Source organism: Melospiza melodia, chromosome 8 (assembly GCF_035770615.1).
Source record: "Melospiza melodia melodia isolate bMelMel2 chromosome 8, bMelMel2.pri, whole genome shotgun sequence".
NCBI lineage: Eukaryota > Metazoa > Chordata > Aves > Passeriformes > Passerellidae > Melospiza > Melospiza melodia.
In genome coordinates this window covers 37,852,727-37,879,097 of record NC_086201.1, presented here as the reverse complement: position 1 = coordinate 37,879,097, position 26,371 = coordinate 37,852,727, and the positions used below count along the sequence as shown (strand labels likewise).

Here is a 26,371-nt window from a genome sequence, read left to right as displayed (position 1 = left end):
TGTGAACTGCAGTGCATCTGGAGCTCTTTCAGGAGCAGCACCTTCCCCTCATCTTCCTTTCTGTGCGTCCTTTGTGTCACAGGAAATGCTTCATTTCAGCCACACAGCCCTTCCCTCCCTTCCTCTTAGAAGCTGGCCCTTCTATATCCATCCCCACTGAATTCCAGGTAGCTGGAGCACAGTTACACAGGAGCTGAAATTTGGCTTTTCCCAAAATATTTATTTATGAGGGTGATTGAGCCACCTGCAACCTACTGTTAAATAATTTCTCTTTCACCCACTTCTTTACCAAAAAAAAAAAAAAAAAAATCAAACGCCTTAGCAATAAATTCTTAAAAAGCTTTTGTGAGTGTTGTTGTTTGGGTTTGCTTGTTTTGAGTTTTTTTTGGAATGTCTCTCAGACACTAGCTCCAGTTACAGAATTCTTACTTTTCTTTTATGACTGGAAATGTGAACTCAGAGGTTCTGTATCTTGAGTTTGTGATAAGATCCTTTCTCTGAGACTCAAAATTTTATTGTGTTTATCTGCTCCTTTGACTCTCTGAGTCAAAGGAGCAGATAAAGACAATAAAATTCCATTTTAAGGCCTTCAGAGATAGCAAGAATTAGGCTTTCTAGAAGGGAAAAGCTTCTGTTGGAGAAGGGTGTCTGAATGTTAGGCAAAACTGAGTTTTTATCAAGAACAGCTGTTAGTAACTCTGGCAAAATCAACAGCAAACTAGTATTTGCATGAATGGCTTAGAAATTCTTTCATTGTACTCAGGAAAAAAAAGTTATTCAAACTGCATTAATTGATTTAATATTTTGCCTTCTTTTTTCTTTTGGCATATTTCACAGAATCTAATTACGGCGGGAAGATCCCAATTGTGTGTTTTGCGCAAGGTGGTGGGAAGGAGACTTTGAAAGTAAGTGCATTTCTTTTATTTATTTCCAGGAATGACAACAGGGGCATTGCTCTGATATTGAAGACTGATTGCTCCAAAAGAAACTTGATGAAATAGAGAGTGCTGTTATTTACAGAAGCTTGCCTTGCACTTGCTACAGAAGGACCTTGTTTGCAATTTAAGCTTTTGAAGTTTGTTTCTGTTAAAATTTCTCTGCAAAGTTCCTGCCTTGGGCTGACATCCTGGAAAAGTATTGGCTGGGACAGTTCAGTTGTCTCAGTTTTTCCACACCCCAGAATGTGAAGGGACATTAAAGACCACTCAATTCCATGGGCAGGGACACCTTCCACTATCCCAGGTTGCTCCAAGCCCCATCCAGCCCAGCCTTGGACACTTCCAGGGATCCAGGAGCTTCTCTGGGCACCCTGTGCCAGGCCCTGCCCACCCTCACAGTGAATCATCTCCTAATGTAAATATAAATTTCTCCCCTTGTAGTTTAAAACCATACCCTCTTGTCCTATCACTATCTACCCATGTAAAAAGTTTCTCTCCCTGTTTCTTATAAGTGCATTTTAAATACATTTGGAGTCTAGTTTAGATCTAGAGCTGGTTTAAGTCTTGGCAGCTGAGCAGGGCAGGAGGGCTCTGCTGACTCTGACCCTTCCAAGCCTACATGGAGAAGGACCAGACATCCTCTTCAAACAGAAGACAGGCAGGAGGAGGCTGAACAGAGCAAAGAAATTCCTTGAAACGGGATGTGTAAGTGACTCTGAGGGGAGGGGGAAAGGGAGATCCCTTCTAAATCTCTCTCAGGGTTAAAAGCCAGGGTTGGTGCTTGCCCATCCACCTTGCCAGAGTGAGGATGAGTGGCCCGAGGGAGCAAAGGGACCTGCCCAGGGCTTTCAGAGTGAGGGGGTGTGGAGTCAGGCCGTGTGGGAAGGGAACAGGAACAGTGAGGACAAGCTCTGACCAACTGCAGGAAGAGCTGGTTTAGCCTGTGCAGAGAGCTGGATTGTGCAAGAGAGTAGGATGCTGCAAAAATAAAGTTGAAGCAGCATTATGTTTATGATTTTGTTTTTGTAGGTGTTATCTTGGTACTTCCTGTTCTCACCAGAGCTGTGCTGTTACTGTCAAGGTTAATCAAATTTTGCTTGTCAGGAGGATAAACAATGTGATTTCAGAGCACGATCTCTGCTACCACTGTGTTGCTGGTGTTAATCAGTTGGTCTGAATCAGTGTGTGAAATTCCAGATTGCTATCCCAGCCTCCCTGTATGTTTCCTGGGGGGTTGGCTCCATTCACATGATGAATTTTGTCTTTGCCCAGTTGTAGATAGATTCAGATGCAGTGTTAATCAGAGGTCCTGAGATGAAATGAAGCATCCAGTCAGGTTTTAGAGGAAAGCTGTGCTCAGAGGGTTGTGTTGAATATGTCCATTTCCTTTTAGCTCCAAATTGCTGATGTTTGAGAAAGGATTCGGCCATCACTGAAGGAGCTGACTGACTGCCAGGTGCTGTAGCTGTGCAGACTTATGATTTCACATTTTTTGGAGAGACCTCAAACCCACTGTTCAGCAGTGATACATAACACAGAGTTAGTAGCTGCCTGACCAGAATGAGTAAAAACCTTGTTAAATCAAATGCATAATTCCTGGCAAGAGTTTCCTCTGGGAAGTACCTGGATGATGGTTCCGTTAAGGGTTCATGCCTCTCTCTTGGCTCTTTCATAGGATCATAATAACATTGAAGTTGGAAAAGATCTCTAAGATCCCATGGTCAATTTAGCATGTTCACCACCAAACCATGTCCTCAGGTGCTACATCCACACATTTTTTGAACACTTCAGGAATAGTGACTTCCATAAGCAGCCTGTTTCAGTTCTTGATAACCCTTTCAGTGAAGAATTTTCTGTGATATCCAACCTAAACCTCTCCTGGTGCAACCCGAGGGTGGTTTATGTCATGCCGAGTTTTTATTTCTCAGTGTGGGAAGAGCACTGAGCTATTCTGAGGTGAAGCCTTTTTTCAAGGAGTAAACTGAGTCTCTGACCAGCCCAGATGACTCAGCAGAGTCCATGCTGTGGATGTCTGTCCTTGCCATGCCTCAGTCCTGGCAGGGCTGGCCAGGAAAGGCTCCCCCTTCCTCAGCTTCTGTGGCTGGTGCATGATGACAAGAATCAGCATTAGTGAGGGAGAGGTAAAACTGCTCCAAGCTTCTGTTTGAAATTTCCCTGTGATGTAAAACATGCACTTTAGCTGAACCCTTCTTTAGAAAACCCCTTTCATCTAGCTGATAAGAAAAGCCTCCTTGCCTTTGTCAGAGACCTGCTCCAGTTGACAGGAGGAATGTGTGCACGGTTTTGATGACTGAGGTGATTTTTTTTGTTTTGTTTTTGTTCTCAAGAAACTCTCTTAACTAATAGCTGTTCTGTTTTTTCAGTGCTTGATGATAACTTGCATTGACTCCCTTTGTGCAATTTGCTGGCAGCAGCTCATGCTGTGACTCTGTTCTCAGTGTAGGGATGCAAATGAAATCAGTGTCTCCTATGGTCTTTGCCTTAATGGGTTAATGGTCCTTCCAGCACGATTCCAGCAGATTTTTGTCTTGCTGTTAATCCATGGACAATGTTGCTGTGTGAGAAATCATGTCAGTGGCTACTTGGAGACTTTCAGTAACATTAGAGTTTGATGTTCTTGTGATGCTACAGAAGTGATCTCTCTGTAAAACACTGCTGCTGCTGCCTCCAGCAGATAAATCCAGAGCCCTTGGTCTCAGCTGAGCAATGCTGAGCCATAAAGCAGCAGTGGCTGTGGCTGGGCAGCACTGTTGTGTGACCTGAATGCCATTTCCCCTTGGCTGCTGTCCTGATCTGCTGACCCACTCTCAAGCTGAGCAGCCTGGCCTAGTGGAAGGTGTCCCTGCCCATGGCAGGGGGGGGGGACAAGATGTGCTTTGAGGTCCCTCCCAACACAAATTGCTCTGTGATTCTGTGAAAGTTCGGCAGATGGTGATTTCTGACCCCCAGTCTCTCTGGGGCTCTCACATCCCTCTCTCATCAGATGATGATGCTTTAAAGCGTTGTCACTGGTAAAGTATCAGTGTATAACAATAAAAATACTGCTGTGGGCTGTGGGTTTCTGTCGTTCTCTAGGCTTCCTTACTCAGTAGCACTCATGCTCAAGTGCTCTCCTCTCCCCGTGTGTCCCCAGTCCATCAACGTGGCCATCAAGAGCAAGATCCCATGTGTGGTGGTGGAGGGCTCGGGGCGCATCGCCGATGTCATTGCCAGCCTGCTGGAGGCCGAGGGCACGCTGGCCTCCTCCTGTGTCAAGGAGAGCCTGCTCAGGTTCCTGCCCCGCACCATCTCCAGGCTCTCCGAGGAGGAGACGGAGAGCTGGATCAAGTGGGTGAGTTGGTGCTGTGGGAGGAGCTGCAGGGAGCAGATGCTGCCTTCCAAGGCAGGGGTGTTGCTGTCTGGGGGTACCCACGGGCTGTGCGGGGCTCCTGGCCATGCTACACCTGTGCAGATTTAAAAAAGGAACATTCTCCATCTGCAGGGATTGGAACAAAGGCATTGTGGGGGCTGCAGTCAGGTCAGCAGGTGTGTGGTGACAGGAAAGTGAAGAAGGTTCCAGCAGGATCCTTTCCCTGTGGAGGGGGGAGCTGCTGAAGGCAGTGTTTGTTTTCTGTCTGGCCCCACTCCTCACAGCTTCTGCTGGGCTGCCCTGGAGTGCGCCTCCTCCTGCATCAGAAAGGGACAAGATTATTTGTCTTCTGTGTGCTGAAATGAAATGAACTCTACAAAGTTTCATTATGGGAGAAATTATCTGGTTTTGACAAAGCACAAGGAGCTAGAGACTGTTCTCTAACAAGCTGCTTGACATAAGTTGAAACTTGTGCTGTCAATCTTTTCTACTTTAAGAGTCACTTCTAATTACTGAGATTATATCTTCTTGTTAAAGATGATCTGCATAGGGGAATCACAGTTATTTGCTGTATTTTCAGAGGATAATTAATGTTGTCCTTTGGTGACTTTAAAATCAAGCTCATTATCTACTTCTATTTGGGTTTGTTTAAATTTGTTAAAACCCAGGACTGAGGAGAAGCAGCTTTGCTATGATGTGGTGACAAATTTCTTTCTAATAGGAGATCTGCTACTAAACAGCCTTGATAGCTTTGAAACACAACTTTTCTTTGTTTTTTTTTTTTTTTTTTTGTAGATCAAAGAAGTCCTTGAGAGCCCTCATTTACTGACTGTGATCAAAATAGAAGAAGCTGGAGATGAAATTGTGAGCAATGCCATTTCCTTTGCCCTGTACAAAGGCAAGTAATTGTTTTTCTGAGTTTGTTTGGGGATTTAAAAATAAATGGGAGAAGGATGGCTGTTTATTCTCTAGAAGTTTCCTTAGAGCAGTGCCATCTCTCTAGAGCTAAGCTCCTGCCACAGTGTGGAGCCTGCTTTCCTCTGAAGGGGTGTGGGCAGGCTGCAGCAGCAGCATGGGATCTCTCAGGGTGGGAAAGATCCAAACCGGGTAATTGGGAAGGCGTTTTGGAGAGCCCTGGGGATGCTGACAGGGCCCCACTGGGAATCCTGCAGGATCTCTCCTGTGTAGAGAGTGCAGGACTCTGAGGAGCCTGAAGGCAGCGTTGTGCTGTTCTTGGTCATGAGGTGCTCCTGGCAGCTCCTTTGTGGCCTGTCTTGGGCCATAAATACATCCCTGAGCCTCTAGCCCCCAGCTGGGAAGATGTGCATGAGTTGGGGGAAAGCCCCTTGGAAGGAGTCTTGTCCTGGCAGTGTGTCACATTCACATTCTCTGAAAAATCCCTTTGCCCAGGATTTTCTCCTGGGAAGCTGAGAAGCCTCAGAGAGAAAGGAAAACAAATTCTTATCTCATTTGCTTCTCCTGTGTTGTGCTCACATGTGGAATGTGTTTGGAGATTGTTCACCCACAGGTGATTGTTTGATTGGTTTCACGTTAATTGTTTTGACTCTTTGGCCAATCAGGGCCAAGTTGTGTCAGGACTCTGGAAAGAGTCAGGAGTTTTCATTATTATCTTTTTAGCATTCAGTAAGTGTCCTTTCTGTATACTTTAGTATAGTATAGCATTCTTTAATATAATTTAGTATTATAAAGTAATAAATTAGCCTTCTGAGAACATGGAGTCAGATTCATCATTCCCTCCTTTGTCTGGCAACCCCAAAATACAGTAGTAGTGTGAGAAGCAGAGATAATAAATGTGGCTGGCCTTGACCAGGGGTTGTTCCTGCTCTGCAGCTTTCAGCACCAACGAGCACGACAGGGACAACTGGAACGGGCAGCTGAAGCTGCTGCTGGAGTGGAACCAGCTGGACCTGGCCAGCGACGAGATCTTCACCAACGACCGAAACTGGGAGGTACAGCCCCCTCTGAGTGAGTGCAGGGGCTCTGGGGAGGGACTCAGCCCAACAGGAGCCCCCCTGTCCCAGCACCTCAGCCTCTGTGCCCAGAGTGTCTCCTGCTCCTGCACTGACTGTCACATGCCATTCAGCCTGGAGAAGAGGAGGTCACACCTCCTTGGGAGCTGCTGCTTCCTCACGAGGGGCAGCTCCCCTCTCTGCTGTGACAGGGACAGGACCTGGGGAGCAGCTGGAGCTGTGTCAGGGGAGGCTCAGGCTGGACATCAGGCTGGATATTCTTCCCCCAGAGGGTGCTGGCATTGCCCAGGGAATGGGCACAGCCCCCAGGCTGCCAGAGCCCAAGGAACAGCTGAACAATGCTCCCAGGGATGCACAGGGTGGGATTGTTGGGCTGTCTGTGCAGGGCCGGGGTGTCAGACTTGATGATCCTTCCCAACTCGGGGTATTCCATATCCATGAATGATCGTTTTGGATCATTCCAAAATGATCCGTTGTCGCTCTGTTTTTTTAAGTTCTTCTAAGCCTTCTGATGTTTACATTCTAGTAATGAACTTTCTCACACACGTTATCTAAATAGCTTATTGTTTTGCATTCTTTTATGGAGGAGGAGAAATTTGGTGGACTGTTGGTTTGTCCAGTGTCATTGGAGAGATGGCACTGTGACTCTCCAATCCACTCTCACTTTTGGAAATTGATAAATCTTGGAGTCAGAAAATAAAAAGACCCTTTTTACCTTGGAAAGAGCAGTGAGTCTGCATCGTGTTTTGTGTCCTATAGTGACAATCCATCATTCCATGATGATCCATTGAACCATCAGTGGTTGCAAAGGTGATGTGCCCATGCCAGAAATGCTCTGGGCCATCCAGCCAAGGCAATTGTGTACAGCAAAAAACCTGATTCTGATGAAGATGTGACAGTGACCGTGTGTCAGGCCTTAGATAAGGTGCACATGTCTCACGTGATCCCCAACATTTGCTTTTCCATTCCTCCCCAGTCTGCAGACCTGCAGGATGTGATGTTCACAGCCCTGGTGAAGGACAGGCCCAAATTTGTCCGGCTCTTCCTGGAGAACGGCTTGAATCTGCGCAAGTTCCTGACCACAGAGGTGCTGAGGGAGCTCTACACCAACAACTTCAGCAGCCTGGTGTTCAAGAACCTGCAGATTGCCAAGAACTCCTACAACGATGCCCTCCTCACCTTCGTGTGGAAGATGGTGGAGGATTTCCGTAGAGGTTTCAAAAGATACTACAAGAACAGCAAGGATGAGATGGAGATTCAGCTCTCAGTGAGTGATGAGCAGTTGGATCCTGCTCTGAGTGAGGTTTTCTGGCTGCAGTGGTTAAAGCAGCAAGTGCCTTTTACACAAATATTCTTTAGTACCAGCTTCAGGAAAAACAGGGAGGCTGATTCTTCCTTGTCAAAGCTTTAATAGAAGCATCAAATATAGCCTAACTCACAGCAGTGTGTGGCAAGTGGCAAAGAGCTGAGAGAAGGGATTGGTGAGGTAGCTGTGAAACAAAGAAAATACAAAAACAGTAGAGTCCATGCTCAGATTTCTTCCAGTTGAAAACATTTGGTGATCTCAGGCCTGAATTCTTGCTCTCTCTTCCAGGAGGAGTGTCCTATCACAAGGCACCCATTGCAAGCTCTGTTTATTTGGTCAGTTCTTCAGAACAAGAAAGAGTTGTCCAAAGTTATTTGGGAGCAAGTGAGTTCTCCTTTATTTCTCTTTGCAGGCAGTGCACTGGGGTTTTGTGTCTTTGGCTTTTTGGCCTTTGAAGGCTCCACATCCAGCTTCAAACACAACACCACAAGAGATGATTGCTAGATGACTCTCAGTAGGTTTTATATTGCCCATTTTGTGTCTGGGTGTGGACTTGATACTTTGATTTCCTAAGGCTGTGTGTGAGTCAGGAGTCCACATCCACTGTTTGTTGTTATCTGTGCCTGATCTGGGATGCTGAGCTCCTGCCCATTTCAAAGCATGGATGGGTTCTGACTCCAGGGGTTTGATTGAAATCCAACTTCTAATTTGGAACAGTAATTGAATGGTTGTAGAATCAAATAGATCATTCTGGACTGGGAACTGAGAAGGTGCAAAATGGAGAATAACTTTTAAAGGATTCCACCTGGTGTAGTGGAAGGTGTCCCTGCCTGTGGCAGGGGGTTGGGATGAGATAAACTTTAAGGTCCTTTCCTACCCAAATCATTGTGGTTTCAGGGTTCTATGATCATGTTCCCCTCTCAGAGGGATGTGCATGACTTCACTCTCTCTCCACAGACCAGAGGCTGCACTTTGGCAGCCCTGGGGGCCAGTAAGCTCCTGAAAAGCATGGCCAAGGTGAAGAATGATATAAATGCTGCTGGTGAGTCCGAGGAACTGGCTAACGAGTATGAGACAAGAGCAGTAGGTAAGTGCCTGCTCTGTGAGTCCTTTAGAAACTTAGTGGGAAGGGTCAGAGACCAGGGAATCAAAAACTAGATATCCCACATTAAATAAATTTTTCCTTTATGTCAACCTGTGGTTTTACTGCTTGGAAATTCCTTCCACACCATTTGTTCCCAGTAGAAATTTTGTGCCCTGTCTTAAGAGCTTGGCTTCAAAAGGTGGATGTTGTGGTCTTTTTTGGGGTGGAGAATTTCTTTTATGGGGAAGAAAAGCTACTTAGCTCCACTGGCAAGGCTGAAGAAGGATGCCCACAAACAGGAAGGAGAATATGGAAAAGGGGAAACTTTCCTAATGAATACTGGTTGGGAAAAAACACTCTTCAGATTTGTGGAAGTACTTCTGGGAGTGAAAACAAGTTGCAGGTAAAAAGTAGATTGATTGTTCTGTGACTTTATAAGGACCAGCTCAAGGCCATGCTGGAAATATCTTGTTTGTTTCCAGAGTTTTCTCTTATTCCACAAAGCAAAAACTGCTTAAATAGACTTTTTAAAAGGTATCTACATCCCTCAGGCCTGATGATTTAGCAAGACACTAAGGAGTGAATAATGCATTTCCCAGGGAAAAAGCATCAGATTCTGACTATTTCAACCCTACTGGTAATTTTGGACTGACTATAATTCATCAGATCAGTGCCAAACAAAATTTAAGAAAAGAGGATGAAGCAAATAGATTTACTGAGTCATTTAAGGAGAAATTCACATTTTTTACTCAATTTTTTAGTGCAGAACTAAATGCTCTCTCTGCGATTTAGTGTTACAGTTTTCCATCCAGGCTCAAACTCTGTATCAAAAGTTGAAGATGTGCAAGTGGGGTTGTAAAGTGACTTCAGCACAGTCATTCTGCAGTGCTGAAAATGTGGCGTCACAAATATTACACTAAAGATATTTGCACCCAAGTTGGTGGGAAATTGAAGTTGGAGCTGCCTCTTCCTTGCAGAGCTGTTCACCGAGTGCTACAGCAACGATGAAGAGCTGGCAGAGCAGCTGCTGACTTATTCCTGTGAAGCCTGGGGAGGCAGCAACTGCCTGGAGCTAGCAGTGGAGGCCAGGGACCAGCAGTTTATTGCCCAGCCAGGGGTGCAGGTAATGGCTGTGAGGGAAAGGTGTGCAGGTCACTGTGGCTCTTGTGCTCTAACAGGGGCTGTTGCCTCCTCTACCCACAAATGTAAATCAGGAGGGGAAAAAAAATCTTGGCTTGGGGCTACAAATCATAATGAAGTGGGTAATAAAGGCTGCCTGAAGTGATTTCTGCTCCTGGCTTGCACAGGGTGGGTGTAATGCCCAGCATGGATGAGCATTGCACAGAATGCAGTGGTTTATGAGTGTTTTATCAATCAGGTCAAGTCCTGCTCAGCCTCATTTTTAACTCCTCATCACATAGATGGAGAATGGCTGCCCTAAGAAGCCAGCATTGCTGAGACCTTTCTGGTTTGTTGCAACAGAAATCTCTAGTATTTTGATTGAAATATCAAAGTTTGGGGTTTATTTTTATCAAATCAAATGTTCTAAATAGCATTCTTAGGTGATTTTGTTGCTGTTAGCACAAATGAGGATGTTTCCTTCTTCCCTGCAGAATTTCCTCTCCAAGCAGTGGTATGGAGAGATTTCAAGAGACACAAAGAACTGGAAGATTATACTGTGCCTGTTCTTTTTCCCTTTAATAGGCTGTGGTTTCATCTCATTCAGGTAATCAACTGACTTTTCATCAGTGGGAAAATTTTCCAGAGGGAAAGCAAGTTAATTAATTGTAGAATCTTAGGGCAAGTCAGGCTGGGTGGAGATCATCCCGTCCAACCCTGTGCTCAGACAGGGTCAGCTGGACTGTGGACTGTGCCTAGTTTTGGATCTCTCCAAGGGTGGAGGCTCCACAGCCACTCTGGGGAAGCTGTTCTAGTGTTCAGTCAGTCTTAGATAAAGGTATTAAAAAGCCAAATGAGCTTTTGACAGTTTGTGTTTCACTCTGATCTAGGATTTAAGATCACAGAATCACAGGATGGTTTGGGTGGGAAGGGACCTTAAAGCTTGTATTGTTCCAGCCCCTGCCATGAGCAGGGACAACATCCACTATCCCAGGTGACTTCAAGCCCCATCCAAGCTGGAAGATTACCAGTTTGCTGGAGTGCCTGAGGGCAGTGGGTGCAGGATGTCTTTACCTCTGAAGTAGCATCCTGAGCTAGACCTTGCACCCTTTGCTCTTTCTCTTTTAAGAACACAGATGTTTCCAGGCATTAAAAGCTATGCTTTGAGACCTTTTCCCTCTTTTAATTCCTCAGGAAAAAGCCTGTGGAGAAGAGTAAGAAACTCTTCTTGTATTATGTGTCTTTCTTCACCTCCCCCTTTGTGGTCTTCTCCTGGAACGTCATCTTCTACATCGCTTTCCTGCTGCTCTTCGCCTACGTGCTGCTGATGGATTTCCAGAAGGAACCCACGGCCCTGGAGATCATCCTCTACGTGCTGGTCTTCATTCTGCTTTGTGATGAAGTGAGACAAGTAGGCAGCTCCTGCAAGCCCAGAGAGCTTAGTGTTAGAGCCACAGCCCTGTGGCTTTTCCCCTCCGGGGCAGTGCAGGTGCTCAGGGGAGCCATTTCCCAGCAGAGCTGCTCAGGGCTCACCGAGGGTTTTTTCCTCTGGTGTTTAATTCCTGTCTGTGCACCAAGAGGATGATGATGCCAGTGCAGATGTTCCCCAGGAATGCCTGGCTTGCCAAGCTACTTGGTAATAAAGGGTTAAATTTAGCACATTTATCTTGGTGCAGAGCTTTAGATTGATCATTTAGATTAGCTTTAGATTAAGTCGTGCCTGCCTCCCTTCCCTACATTCCACCTCCTTTATTTTTTATTTTACCAGTAAGCTGCATACCTTTGTGCATTTCTATTTAGCTCTGTACAGTTTTTGGTGGCTCATTGCAGACTCAGGGAGCAGCTGTGATGTGGGAACAGCATGTGGGGCTGCCTTTATAGGTATCTTCTCCTCACTTCACATGGAATCTAGTGGGTTTTGGGCAAGCTGCTCTCTGCCAGTCTGTGGCCAGAGCAGTGGGAGGATCCTGGGGCAGTCAGAAGAGCAAAGAGCAGTGGGTCTGTGGGTTTGGTGCTGCTTTCTGACTCTGCTGAGTCCCCTCATGAGTGTTTGCAGGTGATCTGCTGGATCATCCCACCCTGTAATAACATTTTTTAACTTGAGCTCAGATGACATTTCTGATGCTGCTGTTACTGTGGTGTTTTCCCTTTTTAATAGTCAAGGTAGAACCCTGTTTATGGCAACTTTACTTGCTAAGAAAATGGGGGAAAAGTAAAAGACTTTTTTTTTTGCCATGAAAACACTAATGGAGTGTTTGTTTCTGCTGATTTAGGTTCTGGTGTCTCTGGACCTGTCCTTGCACGTCCTGTGTGCACTCAGCAAAAGTCCTAGGGAAAACCTTAGGGATAGAAACCTTATTTTCCTATCAATGTCCCTTTTTCTTACTACCCTGAGCATGTAGAACTGCTGCAATTCCCTTTAGTAAGGGGATTGCAGTAGCCAGGCAGCACCAATTTGGCAGTGGAGGCAGCTAAATTTGAAGATTTCAAGTTATCTGCAGACAGTGTTCTGGCTCCTGAGGAGGAGAAATGGAGCAGAAAAGCAGAGCAGTGTCCCAGTCCTCTAAACTTCTTGGGGAAATTCCTCCCTGGCTTCCCCTGAGATAGACCATGTGTGCATTGCTCTAACTCTGCATCAAAATTGGGTCTGTGTCCTTTGTATTTAAAGAAATAAAAGAGAGGGGTATCTCAGATTGTGCTTTTACATCCAAAGCAAGTAAGAGCAGCTTGCCTGGGGTCCCTGCAGTCAGATACCCAGTCCTGAAGAGAAATCAGCCCTTGGTCTGGAGCAGTCTCTGAACTGTAAGGCACTGGCTCAGCCCTGCTTTCACTTCTGGTGCTCCCGGGGATTTGTAAGTAGCTGGAGCTCTCCCAGTTCTGTTTAGAGCCCTAGGGAAACTGGAGAGGCCTTTCCCTGCTGCCTCCTTAGGCACATGGAGGTAGCCTCCAGCCAGGTGAGTGGGTGCACTGGTGGGGTGTGAAGGAGAGCCCTGTTTTCTCCTGTGGAGGAGGAATTGGGACAGAACCTCTGTGCACTTCACAGCGGTAGGAACTGCTTGGCATTTGGAGAACTGCACCTCAGTCCCAGATGTTTTGTTTGATTTAGGGAGCTACTGGGCAGAGACAGCACCTAGGAGAAAACTCCCTTTGATTTCTGTTTGTTTCCCATAGAAGCACTAAGGGCAGAATTGCCTTCCTTGGATATGCCAGTTAGAGATTCACTGAGCAATGCTCTCCAAAACTTTGATTATTTCAGTAAAAAATGAATGCAAAAGAATTATGATTGGGGATGCAGTTTATTTCTCCAGGCCTGGCAGAGGTTTGTCCTGGTGAAGCTTCCTGTCCTCATGAGTCACCTCTGAATTGACTCCTGAGGTTGGTTCTTGCACAGATCCAGGATCTGTGGGGATCCAGGCTGCTGTGCCAGTCTGTCTGGGAATGAGCAGGGATTCTCACTAGACCTGCAATTCAAAAATAGAGAGCTCTGTAGTTAAAAGAATAAATTAAATCTGCATCTTGGATCCAAAGCATGTGCATGTAGCTGGGGGCAGATCAGTCAATGATCTCTGTGAAGGGAGAGAAGCCAGGATGCATCAGCTACCCCTAAACTGTGACCCCCCTCCCCTCTGCAGTGCTTCCTGGGTCACACCAAGACCCAAAAAACCAGCTTGCCAGTAACTTGTGGCATTGCTGGACACACTAAACCCTTCTTTCTGGGGAAACTGAAAGCCATAGGAACTCTGGTGTTATCTGTTGTGTGACAAAAAGGTAATTGGGCAAGGAAACTGTCCTGTGTGGAGGTTACTTTCTGTTCTTTTTCCTTCCCAGTGGTACATGAACGGCAGCAAGTATTTCTCAGACCTGTGGAATGTTATGGATACCCTTGCAATCTTCTACTTCATAGCAGGGATTGTGTTCAGGTGAGTAGTGCCTTCTCTTGTGTCCATCTTACAGCTTTACTTCCCTTCCTTGGTGGGATTTGACTACAGCCCCAAATACTGACCAAAAAAAAAAAAAAAAAAAAAGTCAGGGGATCTTTAGGATTTTCTGTGGCTCCTGTTACTGGCTATTTAGTATGACCACGTGGGCCTTGCGTTCTATTTAAGAGGACTGTGATTGTCCCTACAGCAGCCTAACAATGTCATTATCTCCCAAAGCTGTTCTACACGATGGGGTCAGTTAAAAACCATGGCAAAGAAATGATGGAATCACATTTTCCAAAGGAATTGTTCAGTCAGCTGTAACTAAGTCCTTGTTGCCTCAGGGCAGTGGAGCAGTTGTTGCACTGTGGTGGTTTCACAGGGCTGTGGGAGTAGCTCCAGGTACAGATTTCTGTGCTGTTAATGGCTTTAAGGGTAAGAGAAGAAATGAGCAGGGATATGATGCATGTCAGGAAGGAAGGGTGTAAACAGAGTGTGCATTAACCATCTCTGTCACCTGTCATTAGAAGTGGGAGGCCATGGGGCCCTGCATAGCTGTGCTCTGCTTTCCAATTACTCACCTTCCACTCTCCATTTCAATGTTTCTGTGTGGTTTTACCTGATTTCTGCATGATTCACCCAAGGCTTCTCTTTGTTTTCTTCTGCTGTCTCCATCAGGCTTCACTCTGATGAAAGCTCTTGGTATTCCGGGAGAGTAATTTTCTGTTTGGACTACATAGTTTTTACCCTGAGGCTCATCCACATTTTCACTGTTAGCAGGAATCTAGGACCCAAAATTATTATGCTGCAGAGGATGGTAAGATTCTGGCAGCTATTCAAGAGAGTCTAAATAAATGATGTGACACTTTTTTTCCCTTCCCTCTTAAGAGCAAAATCACCATGTTCTGATGATGGCAGCAAGTTAAATCTGCTAAACAGGATGAATTAAGATTTAAATGGGATCTAATTAAGAGCAGGGCATTTTTCTGTGTCAAGAGAGAGAATAAGGATCAGGCTGAAGAACAGAAGAGGAAATTTGCTTTCTAGTAGCTTTTGTCTTCCACGCCTCAAACGTTTCAGCAGTATTTCTATTGCTCCCATGAGTATTCCCCAAACAAGACAGTGATGATAGAGGGTACAGGGGGAGGATTTTGGTCCTCCACTGCATCCATCACACGAGTACCTAAGGAAGGGGGTGGTGAGGATCCTCTCATACAGTGCCAGAAATTCACGAAACCATTGGCCAGAGTGTCTGTGCTGTAAATGCTGGCTGGAAGCCATCCAGAGTGGCATTTCCAGAAGCTTTCATCTCACAGGGATAAGGTGAGCCACAGTCCTTTTAACCTGGTTCTGGCTTTTGTGGAGCCTGTGTGATGCCAGGGGGATATCCTGTCTTCCAAAACATGCCTTGCTTTTGTGGTTGCATAAATATGTTTGAAGTTCTCTGAATGGGAGCGGTCAGTTGCTACCATGTGTGTTGGTGAAAAGAGGAGCAAAAAGCCATCCATGTGTGGATGCAGAGGGGCACTGATTGATGCCTGTTGTCCCTTTTTCAGATGATAGATGTCTTCTTCTTCCTCTTCCTCTTTGCTGTGTGGATGGTGGCCTTTGGTGTGGCCAGGCAAGGCATCCTGAGGAAGAACGAGCACCGCTGGGAGTGGATCTTCCGCTCGGTCATCTACGAGCCCTACCTGGCCATGTTTGGCCAGTACCCTGATGATATTGATGGTATTTGCCTTCTGGGCGTCTCTCCTGGCTGGGTCAAAGGCTCTGTCCTCCTAAATGTTGTCCAGACTGTGCTGGCCCCTTGCCTCCAAGTCTAAAGGGGAGCAGGGATGGAGGGATGAGGGCAAGAGCTAGGGCTGGGCCCATGTCTCGGTTTGGAAAGACAGGAGTCTGCTAAGGAAGGCAGGAGCCTCCCCTGAAATGGAAAATGTAAAACCACCCCTCCCTTTTCTGAATTGCTATAAATTTTAAATTAAGGGGCTCTCAGGCAAAAAATATGGGAGCAGGGAATAACAGTTCTTTAATAGGGAAGAAGATAAAAAGATAAACAATGCAGTAAACTAAAACACTGACAGAGTCAGAACCCAGCCTGACACCCTGTGGGTCAGGCTGTTGGTGGCAGTCCCATTGGAATTGTGGCTCAGCCCTCCTGCAGTGTCAGGGGTGGTTCTGCTGGAGCAGGGATCCGGTAGAAGGGTGCAATCTTCCTCTGAAGATCCAGGGGAGGAGAGCAGCTGTTCCTCTGGGAAATCCAGTGGAGAAAAGCCCTGCTGGTGTTCCAGAGCCTCCACATTATATCCGGGTAGGAATGCTTGGCTCTCCCCTCTGGGCTCACATCTCCCAGAGGGATGCCGTAGTTCTTATCAGCCATGCAGTGACATTCAATAGCCTCTTATCAGCAGATGTCCCCCCAGTTGTGGAAGAGATAAGGAAAACTGCCCACTTAACAGAAGAGAACTGCCATGCAGATGGCAAACAGAACACAATTTGCTTGGCAATCCAGGACAGCCCAGCAGAACAGGAGCTCACTGTTTGCTCTCCCCTCTCTCTCTGAGGTACCACCTACAACTTTGACCACTGCACCTTTTCTGGGAACGAGTCCAAGCCCCTGTGCGTGGAGCTGGATGCCAACAACCAGCCCCGCTTCCCCGAGTGGATCACCATTCCCCTGGTGTGCATCTACATGCTCTCCACCAACATCCTCCTGGTCAACCTGCTCGTGGCCATGTTCGGGTGCGTACCCCAGGGGCCCTCCCGGCCACCCCCGCACTGGCATTTCCCTGGGAAAGGGAGTGCACTGCTGGAAAACAGCAGGAAGCCACCCCTTGCCTCTGCATCTGTCCCTGCAGCCTGGGGGAGCTGGTGCAGTGTCCTGGGGAGGGATTGCTGCCTGTCCTTGGCCTCCACCTCTGAGCATCCTCTGAGCTGGGGGCTTGGTGTGAACCCCCGTGGGTCACACAGGGGTGATGCTGGGTCAGGGCCTGGCCAAGTGTGAGCTGCTGCCCCAGTGACCTTGCTGGAGTGAGTAAATGAGTTATTCTCACCCTTCTGTCCCAGTGACCTTGCTGGAGTGAGCAAATGAGTTATTCTCACCCTTCTGCCCCAGTGACCTTTCTGGAGTGAGTAAATGAGTTATTCTCACCCTTCTGTCCCAGTGACCTTTCTGGAGTGAGTAAATGAGTTATTCTCACCCTTCTGTCCCAGTGACCTTGCTGGAGTGAGTAAATGAGTTATTCTCACTCTTCAGGACTCTATGGTTTTATTAACCTGAACTTGCTCCTGTGGTTGAGGCCTTGCTGGGTTCATACAGTGCTTTGTGCCATGGATTTGATCCGTGCCTGGAATGTCCTTAATACCTCTACTACAAATCTTAGGAACTTTTAATTTTTTTGTTAGTGTTCTAGGTTTAGATTTACTTGTTTTGTTTTTTTTTTTCCCCCTAAGAAGGGAGTTATCTGCTCAGTTAATAAGACACAATATCTTGTGAAGAAGCATCCTGTTCTCATGTGTTTAGGCTAGAAGAAGATTGCTTAGAGCTGAGGCAGTAAAAGTACATGGAGCATTTTCTTCCTATTCAGATTTTTTCCAGTTTATTTGTAACTTCAAGGTTTTTTTTTTTTTTTTTCCTACTGTCTTAGTTCCACCCATTTGCAAATTACTAAGAAGGAGAACAAGCTAAATAACCTCCCAGCCAATAAATGAATGATTGGGGCCCTAACATCAGAAGCTGCTGGGATGAGTCCAGAGGAGAGTCTCCAAGGGCTGGAGCCCCTCTGTTCTGGAGCCAGGCTGGGAGAGCTGGGGGTGCTCACCTGGAGAGGAGAAGGCTCCAGAGAGACCTCAGAGCCCCTTGCAGGCCCTAAAGTTCTCCAGGAGAGCTGGAGAGGGACTGGGGACAAGGCACGGAGGGACAGGACACAGGGAATGGCTCCCACTGCCAGAGGGCAGGGATGGATGGGATATTGGGAATTGGGAATTGTTCCCTGGGAGGGTGGGCAGGCACAGGATGCCCAGAGCAGCTGTGGCTGCCCCTGGCAGTGTCCAAGGCCAGGTTGGATGGGGCTTGGAGCAACCTGGGATAGTGGAAGGTGTCCCTGCCCATGGCAGGGATGGATTGGGATGAGCTTTAAGGTCCCTTCCAAGCCAAACCACTCTGGGATTCTGTGACTATAAAACCATGCCCTGGTACAGTAGAGGAGTGCTCTGTTCTTGGCTCTGCTGCAGCTCTTTGGTGAATAACTCATGCTGGGTGTGTTCTCTCTTTACCACCAGCTACACGGTTGGATCAGTGCAGGAGAACAATGACCAGGTGTGGAAGTTCCAGCGTTTTTTCCTGGTGCAGGAATACTGCAGTCGCCTGACCATCCCCTTCCCCTTTGTCATCTTTGCCTACATATACATGGTGCTGAGGAAATGCTTCAAGTGCTGCTGTAACAAGGAAAGCAAAGAGCCATCCATTTGTTGTGAGTTGCATTTTTCCTTGTTGCCCAAGGAACCTTGGATTTGGCCCTTGTTGCCATTGCAGATCCTCCATGGCATCCTGTGCTTATTCCAGGCTTTTTGTGCTCCCCTGGGAAATTTCCAAGGGCCATGTAGACCTCTGTCATGCAAATCCACTGTGCTGCTGGAAATCTCTTCAGTAGGATTCAAGTGTTCAAGTGAGATTTATCCAGTGCTCTCTTGTCCAAACCATTTCGATGTAGAATTGCTTTGTGTGTGTAAATCATTAAGACTTCAGATTAATCCCAACTCTTTAGGGCTGCCTGTGCTGTTTCCCAGCCTTGCAAGGTTTTTTGTAATTCATTCTGCTTGCTAGGGATGACAGAAAGAGAATAAACAGTTTCCATGTAGCCAAACGAGCAAACCACCTCAAAAATGGCAAGTCAATTCTTGAGCTATTTCTCCTTTAATTTCTCTGTCAGAGGACACAGATAGGAATTGTTTTAACAAGCTTTTCCCCCATCTCTCCTGCAAATGTAGTGTTTTCTCAGCTGAGAGAGCATAAGTTAAGTAAATTGACAGGCCTGTTCCCATTCATCAGCAATCTGCCTGTTGCCCTGCAGCAGAAGCTGGATTTGTTACCAGTTTAGGAGGAAGAGCCTGCTTTGGGCTGTCCAAATTGCTTAGCACTAAATCACTTTGGCTGTCCAGATTGCTGTGTGGATTCCTTGCTGGGGAAGCTGTTGGATGGCAGAAATTCCTGCTCAAATGATGCACAGTGGATGCTGCAGCTCTGAAAGAATGGGAGAGTTAATTAGAGCCAGAAAATGATTGTGGTTTTGCTGATGATAGGACCTGAGAACTCTGTGGAGGAAGCACATTGATGTGTTGACTGTTGTAAAATCCTGCCTTCCCCATTTAACTCTTAAGGAGATGGTTGGGATTTGGGTGCTTAAATGCTTGTTGGAATGTGGGAGAACAGCTGAGGGATGTGTGAGAGAGGAGCACTGGGTGGAAGAAAGGGACTTCAGCCGTTCACCACCTCTGGGCTTCTTTTGTCTCAGTTAATTTTATTTTTTTATTTTAAAAAATGTGGTTTATTCCTCTTGGAACATGATAAAATACTGAAGTATTACGTTGGAGGGCTTTGATGCCTCAAAGTGGGCTCCTCTGTATCAATTCTTGAATTCACAGCACCACCACAAAATGCTTCTTAGAGAAGACAATTCTTCATCATTCTGGAGGGTTTCAGTTCAGTGAAAAATCCCACATTGTGGTTCTTAGAAGTGTTACTCTTAATGACCCAATATGGGATAATATAGAAACAAATGGAAAGCTCAAACCCAGATGGGAACTTGCTAGAATGTCCTGTACCTGCTGAAGCAGAGGCACCTGTGTTAACCAAGACTCAGAGAATCCAGAAAGACTTTTGGAGCTTGTAAGGCTGGGGAGGAGGGGGGTGTTTTGTGTTTGTTTGGCTGGTTTGGGGTTTTATGTTTGCTCATATTTTGTATTTTTAAGTGACTCTGGTTGCCAGGAGCATTCAGTGCAAGGTGTTGGTGTCACATCTGTCAGGGGTGGGCAGTGGGGCTGTGAGTGCTCAGGATGTGGGGAAGGGAATCATTAACCTCAGAATCCACGCACTGACCCAGCCTTTTTGCACCTTGGCTTTGGAAAGACAAATTAAGTGTTTTTTCTTCAAATACATTTGCCAGGCTCGAGAAATGAGGACAATGAAATCCTGGCATGGGAAGCTGTCATGAAGGAAAATTACCTCGTCAAAATCAATACAAAAGCAAATGATTCATCAGAAGAGTAAGCCTGCCCATCTTTGTCTTCATTCTCTTAATTTTCTCTTGAACATTTCTAGTGAAGGCAAGTTTTTAGCAGCTCTAAATGTTTACAAATTAATGAGTAAGTAAGCAATCTCAGCATAAACATACTTTTTATTCCTAAAGTGAAATGGTGCTTTTTTTGTCTGCTGAAGAGAAGAAAAATGTCTTCCCATGGTGTTTTGAGATCTCATCATGGGAAGCAGTGCCACAGCTGACTCTTGCTGTAAGCATTAGTTTAGGTTGGATATTAGGAAAAAGTTCTTTATGGAAAGGGTTGTCCAGCCTGTCCAGCCCTGGAATAGACTGCACAGGGCAGTGGTGGCACTCCCACCTCAGCGTGGGGATTTAAAAGCTTTGTGGATTTGGCACTTGGAGACACAAGTTAGTGGTGGGATTGGTTGGACTCAATCTTTTCCAACCCAGATAATTCCATGGTTATACATTTAGCAGAGAATGTTTGCCATTGGATTTGGAATCTCTGATGTTCCCACAGCAGTAATCCAGATGGAGATGTGTACTTAGTCTGGAAGGCCTCTGAGGAGGGAAGATGATCTTTAGAATCATGGTATTTGGAGCTTGGACACTTAGACTTGGGTGTTTCTTTGACTGCCAGCTCATGGAAACATTATCTTTGGGATCTGTCTCACTGTTTTCAGAGTAATAGTACAAGAGAAAAAAGAAACAGAAAGAAAGGAAGAAAACAGAGCACTGCTGGAGAGCAAAACCTGTTCTGTATGATTGCTTAACTTTGCTAACTTCTGACAGCTTGAGTATTTCCCTTAATCAGAGAGAGTTGTTAGGAATGGGCAAGAAAAACCAGACCCTTCCTATCCGTGGGCATGAACATTGCTGTCCCCAAACAAGTGTTTAGTTAAGACTACCCAGAGACATGCAGCATTGGATAAGAAGCCAAACAAATACCAAAACCATCTCCTCGGTACTGGGAGCAAAAGTGTCTCGAGAAGGAAAATGGAATAGCATCCTACTACTAATAATAATTTGCATATTAGTTCATTTACTTTTACTAAAAACGATGCCAGTCACGTGCAGCCCTGCCTCCCTGGGAGGATGGAACCCTGGGGGAGGTGGGATGTGGTAATTGGCCAAGTTTTCCTTGGTATTCAGACTGATCCCTTTGCTCCGTGTTCTCCTTCTGCTTCTAGGATGGTGCATCGATTCAGACAGCTGGATGCAAAGGTACTTCTGTCCCAGACTGCTCTGGGGAATGTGATTCTCTCTGGTGAACAGGGGGTGTGCCATGGCAAGGAAAATGAGCTCCCAGAGTTGTGTGCAGTCTTTGTCACTGTCCCCAGGACCCCATTTTAACTGGGCTTTTTTACCATGGTGTTTTGATTGCATGGACAGGAACGTGTATGGTGTGTAGAGATTAGGACAAGAGGGAATGGGTTTGAACATAGAGCAGGTAAAGATGGGATAATGGGAAGAAATTCTTGGCTGTGAGGGTGGGCAGGCCCTGGCACAAGGTGCCCAGAGCAGCTGTGGCTGCCCCTGGATCCCTGGAAGTGCCCAAGGCCAAGTTGGATGGGTTGGAGCAGCCTGTGTCCGTGCCCACAGCAGGGGTGGAACACAATGAGCTATAAGGTCCCTTCCAACCACAAGAGCTTCATATTGTGAAGGAAAATGAAACAAATGAAACAGAAAGACACTTGCTGGAGGAGTGTTTCTCAGTATTCCTTGTGGGATGGAATAAAATAAAAGTAATTTCCACCTTAAACTGCAGCATTCAGCTGTGTAACAGGCCCATGAAACACCAATGGGAAGAAGGGGTGTCACACACCTGGAATGTCCCCTTCCCAAGGTGTCTGTCAAGTTTAGCTTCTGGTGCTGTTGGCATGGGGTAATTAAGCAATAGAAAGCTACCAATCTGCCAGAGAGCACATTACAAGAATTGCCATACAAATAATCTTTTTATGACTGTGATGCTGAAAAGACATTCACAGTGGGTATTTTCTGAGGCTTGACTGAACAATCTATTTGGCCTCTGAAGTGGGGAGTGGCTTTGACATGAAGCACAGACTTTTGAGAAGCTCACAGGTGAAAAGAGCCAGGTATACTTCAGAATACATATTTTGGTTGCTGTCAAATAATTTAGATTACAAAATGATAGTTTGCTTCCCAAGACTGAAAGGGAAGTGGTGAGCCAGTCTGTGGCTAGTGATGCTGCTCTTGAAACTGAAAAGAGATCCTCCTAACCTTAATTCCCTCCTGAAAAGAAATACCCATCTGCTTCTCTCTTCTGGTAACTGCTGGTTAACTCACTGAAATACAGAGGCATCAGGGCTTGCTGCATTAATTGCCCTGATGAACATTGTAATTGGGAGTGTCCTCTCCAGCACTCTTGCATTTGGTGCAATACTTGAAGAGGCAATTAGTCATTACTTCCTTTTCTCATTAGCATTGCTTTCCTTCAGCTAGATAGACTTTACCAAAATAACCTCTTTCTTCTTTTTTTTAAAGCTCTCTGATTTGAAAGGCCTTCTGAAAGAGATTTCCAGTAAAATTAAATGAGTGCAGCTGAAATCCAAGAGCAGCTACTGGAGCAGGGTAAGCTCTCTTTAAATCCACTCTCTGCCTTGAAAAAGCCTACCAGAATTTGTGGTGTTCAGTTGGTTCAGTTCTTTGGAAGAAGAGCTAGTATTAATTGTCGATGCTTGTATTCATATTGTCTGATACTGGGAAAGAAAGGAGACCAGAATTCTGTTCCTCATTTGTGTTTTTCTTTCTGAAAAATACAGTTTTCCATCTGGGGTTTCTATCAATTTTGGCACTGTTTAAAATACCTTGTTTTGCTCACTTCTCTTTGAAAAACTGTCACTAACCCAAGGTCATTTCAGTTGTCTTTGTGTTGGAGGGCCTCCGCACAGGGCTGCTGTGCTGGATCCTCTACCCTTGGTACCTTTTAACTCTGAAGAGCATGCAACCCAGATAGAAAAGACAGGAGTGAGGGCAGGAGTAAGGTTTATTTTTCCATTATCAAAGTGCGGCTTAGGCTGGATCCCTGTAGCCTTCCTGTGTCCTGTACAATAAGCTGCAGTGTGAGGAGCTGACCCAAAGCCTCCGGTCCCGCTGAGTGTCTAGTCATCAGCCTTGTGTACTTTCACCTCCAGTTTTAAGGAAGAATTGGCTTGGATCCCACAGTGGGATGTGAAAGGCAGACAGAACACTGATGGATGCAGAGAACACTGTCATCTTTAGAGACAGCAGGTTAAGAAGAGTAACTGTTGAATGAGATAATCTGGAACAACTTGATCAGCCTGGACATTAGGGCCTGGCTCCTCCTTCCACAGAGTGGTTTTGTCCAGGAGAACTTAAAGCTGTGCCAAACACTCCCCAGTCAGCTCACTGTTTTCCTGGGAAAACTGAATATTCACTTGACCTAAGTTCCATTTAGTCATGAATGACTTGCAACCACCTAATAAAATCTACAAGGGTCACCAGTTCCTGGGCTGGTTGTAGGAGGTGCTGGACTCCAAGTTGCTTAAAAACCAGGCTGTAGAATAGTGGAACTCTGGAGGCCATTTAGGCCAGCACAGATCAAAGGGAGCTGCAGTGTGGCTGGAAAACCAGGCTGTAATTCGGGCTGTAATTAGTTACAGTGGGGCAGCGTGGGACAAGGGACAGCAGTTTATGATGGAGCTTGTGGAAAAGGATCTCTCATTGCAGATGATAGTGCCTTCAGAAGAATCCTAGAATCCCAGAATGGTTTGGGTTGGAAGGGACCTTAAAGCTCATCCATTCCACCCTCTGCCATGGGCAGGGACCCTCCCCCCGGACAAGGCATCCAAGTCACCTGAGCTGATGTGGAGAGGATGAAAGCAAAGCCTTGAGGTGGGCTGGGAGCTCTACTCTCCAATTCTTTCTGTTGCTCACACAGGTACCAATTCATGAAGAATAATTGCTCGGAGCTGGCAGTAACCCCCAAGCAGATGGCAACAGAGGCACCAGCCTATCAATGTCTCAGCAGGAGTCAGCAGGATTTTCTTGCTATTTTTATTTTCATTGATCAAACAGCCCTTTCTGCTTGTTGCAAGGTTGTGGAGAAACAGGAGACGACTGCTTGTCTCCTGACATGATTCCTGCATTACCCAAACTATTCTCATCTGCCCTAATGTCCAGTGGCAGCAATTAGTCCTAGTAAGCTGCTGTTGCAAAGCACTCCTATTTCCAAGAGTTCTGCTACTGTTGCCAAAATCCTTTTGCTTTTCCATTTCACTCAAAGGGACCTGTGCATGGGTTTCCTTCAAGCACTAATTGCTTGTCTGAATGAATCCATCTCCCTTCCCATTCCATCCTCTAGTAGCTGGATCTTGCTTGTTCCTTGCATGGGCTGTCTGTCAGACCTGCTGGGGTCTGGAATGCTGGTGTGCCAGAATGCAATGGATTTTGGCATGATCCCCTTGAGGAAAGCCTTTGGTCCAACCCTGCATCCCTATTTCGGACTGTACAGGAACATTGTGGACTTGTTCCCACTCTACCTGAAACCTTTCAGCACTGCAGAAGTTCAGCTATTACAGCCCTGCATGGAAGAGACTTTAATTCATCTAGGAAGTGATTCCAAAGGCTTTGTGGGCAATCCTTGCTTGGTTTCATTAGTGAAAATTTGTATCCTGGGAATGCTGGAACTCATTTGACTTTTGCAACCTGTGTTTGCTGATGTTTCCATCTGGAAATGGAGAAGAGATTGTTGGAACCTTTAAATAGAGCAATGCTCGATATGGTGAGGTGGCGCTTTGTGCTTTCTGTCTAAAACAGCAGCTGAATTCTGTCACATTTGTTTGGTACAACTGAGAGCACAGCCAACTGAAGGCACTACAAATAGCATTTACTTACATGGCAAAGCACTGTAAAAAAGCAATCTTCCTTCCCAGGGTCTAGGAATCATGGAATCATAGACTCACCAGAGAAAAGGACCTGCAAGGATCAGGAGCCCAGCCCCTGGCCCTGCACAGACACCCCAACAACCCCACCCTGTACATCCCTGGGGCATTGTTCAAATGTTCCTTGGGCTCTGGCAGCCTGGGGGCTGTGCCCATTCCCTGGGGAGCCTGGGCAGTGCCAGCACCCTCTGGGGAAAGAACCTTTTCCTGATCTCCCACCTGACCCTGCCCTGACACAGCTCCAGCCATTCCCCCAGGTGCTGTCCCTGTCACAGAGAGCAGGGATTGGAGCTGTCCCTTGGGAGAAAGATGCTGAGATCTCCTCCCCCTCTCTCCTCCTCCTCTCCAAGCTGAACAAGCCAATTGACCTCAGCTGTTCCTCATACAGTTTCCCCTCCTGTCCCCTCATCATCTTCATGCCCCTCTTTGGATACTCTCTGCTAGCTTTATATCCTTATGATATGTTCAGAGAGGTTGCTGCTCTTCTCTCCCTGCATCTCCTGACCCAGTTGTACTGTATGCTGTGCATGACACCATCCTGGGGGATCCAGCACTAACAACAGCACTGGTATCTGTTTACATGGGGAAATACTTCCTGCTGAAAACTAAAGGAGCCAGGCTTTCACTGATTCACATGGCAGTTAGCTTGCATCATAAATTCTCGAGATAAGGTTCCTTTCTGGAAATTATTTTCCTCATATCATTTGTCTGCCTTGGATGTGAAAATTGTGCTTTTTGTTCACTCCCTTCCTATATAAAACCTGTGGAATCCTTTGAACCCTTCAGGGAAATCCCAATGGCCCTGCCTTGGAAGAATATACAATAGTCTCCACCTAGGCTGAAAGAGAAGACTTCTACCACGGAGCCTTGCAACACTATGATCCACCCCTGTTCCTTCCTCCATAGGTCCCAAATTCTCATGGTTTCTCCTTTCTGTGTTTGCTCGTTGGTTGGGGTACCCCTGGTGTCTGGCCCTGTCTTCCCTGAAAGCCAATCCCCTTTGCATTGCAATTTGTGCTGCCCCATTTGCCCACTGACCCCTATGTAACCTGGTGCAGAGCATATGTCCAGGTCTGTCTCCCTGATCCCTTCGGCATGGTGGATACAATAAACCTTTGCTGGAATACATCATACAAAGGCCTTTCCTGTCTTTGCTCTGCTGAGCTATCTGTGCTGTGTGTGTGTCTCTGTGTGTGTGCATGGACTTGAAATGGCTGCTCTTGTGGCCTTGCTCCAAGCGGCTTCTGAAGGAGATGCTTCAAAGAAGACTGCAGCATTTCTGCCACCCCGCCACGTGGAAACAAAAACCTGCTGTGTGATTGCCCAGAGCTCTGGAGATCTGTTCTTGTGTGAATGTAACTGTGAAGCCATGTTCTGTCAGGTCTGAATTCTGGACTCAGTCCAGGTCCAGTGCTGCAGCCAGGGGCACCAGCCTGCGCCTCACACGCCACTCCCTTCCCTGGG

General features: G+C 46.3%; 1 protein-coding gene across 4 annotated transcripts in view; it reads left to right on the top strand.

Moving 5' to 3' along the window:
- TRPM8 (transient receptor potential cation channel subfamily M member 8) overlaps positions 1 to 26,099 on the top strand; it is a 101,683-nt gene extending 75,584 nt beyond the window's left edge. For all 4 annotated transcript variants that reach the window (XM_063162732.1, XM_063162734.1, XM_063162735.1 and 1 more), the window contains 19 exons: positions 838 to 905; positions 4,093 to 4,290; positions 5,104 to 5,206; positions 6,160 to 6,278; positions 7,276 to 7,566; positions 7,894 to 7,989; positions 8,563 to 8,692; positions 9,667 to 9,812; positions 10,303 to 10,415; positions 11,003 to 11,210; positions 13,637 to 13,728; positions 14,407 to 14,545; positions 15,285 to 15,456; positions 16,290 to 16,467; positions 18,007 to 18,197; positions 19,890 to 19,989; positions 21,173 to 21,206; positions 22,488 to 22,574; positions 23,905 to 26,099. In XM_063162732.1, the coding sequence (XP_063018802.1) occupies positions 838 to 905; positions 4,093 to 4,290; positions 5,104 to 5,206; positions 6,160 to 6,278; positions 7,276 to 7,566; positions 7,894 to 7,989; positions 8,563 to 8,692; positions 9,667 to 9,812; positions 10,303 to 10,415; positions 11,003 to 11,210; positions 13,637 to 13,728; positions 14,407 to 14,545; positions 15,285 to 15,456; positions 16,290 to 16,467; positions 18,007 to 18,197; positions 19,890 to 19,989; positions 21,173 to 21,206; positions 22,488 to 22,538 (2,429 nt within the window). In that variant the 3' untranslated portion in view covers positions 22,539 to 22,574; positions 23,905 to 26,099. The remainder of the gene's footprint in view (positions 1 to 837; positions 906 to 4,092; positions 4,291 to 5,103; positions 5,207 to 6,159; positions 6,279 to 7,275; positions 7,567 to 7,893; positions 7,990 to 8,562; positions 8,693 to 9,666; positions 9,813 to 10,302; positions 10,416 to 11,002; positions 11,211 to 13,636; positions 13,729 to 14,406; positions 14,546 to 15,284; positions 15,457 to 16,289; positions 16,468 to 18,006; positions 18,198 to 19,889; positions 19,990 to 21,172; positions 21,207 to 22,487; positions 22,575 to 23,904) is intronic.
- The last annotated feature ends 272 nt before the right edge of the window (positions 26,100 to 26,371 follow it).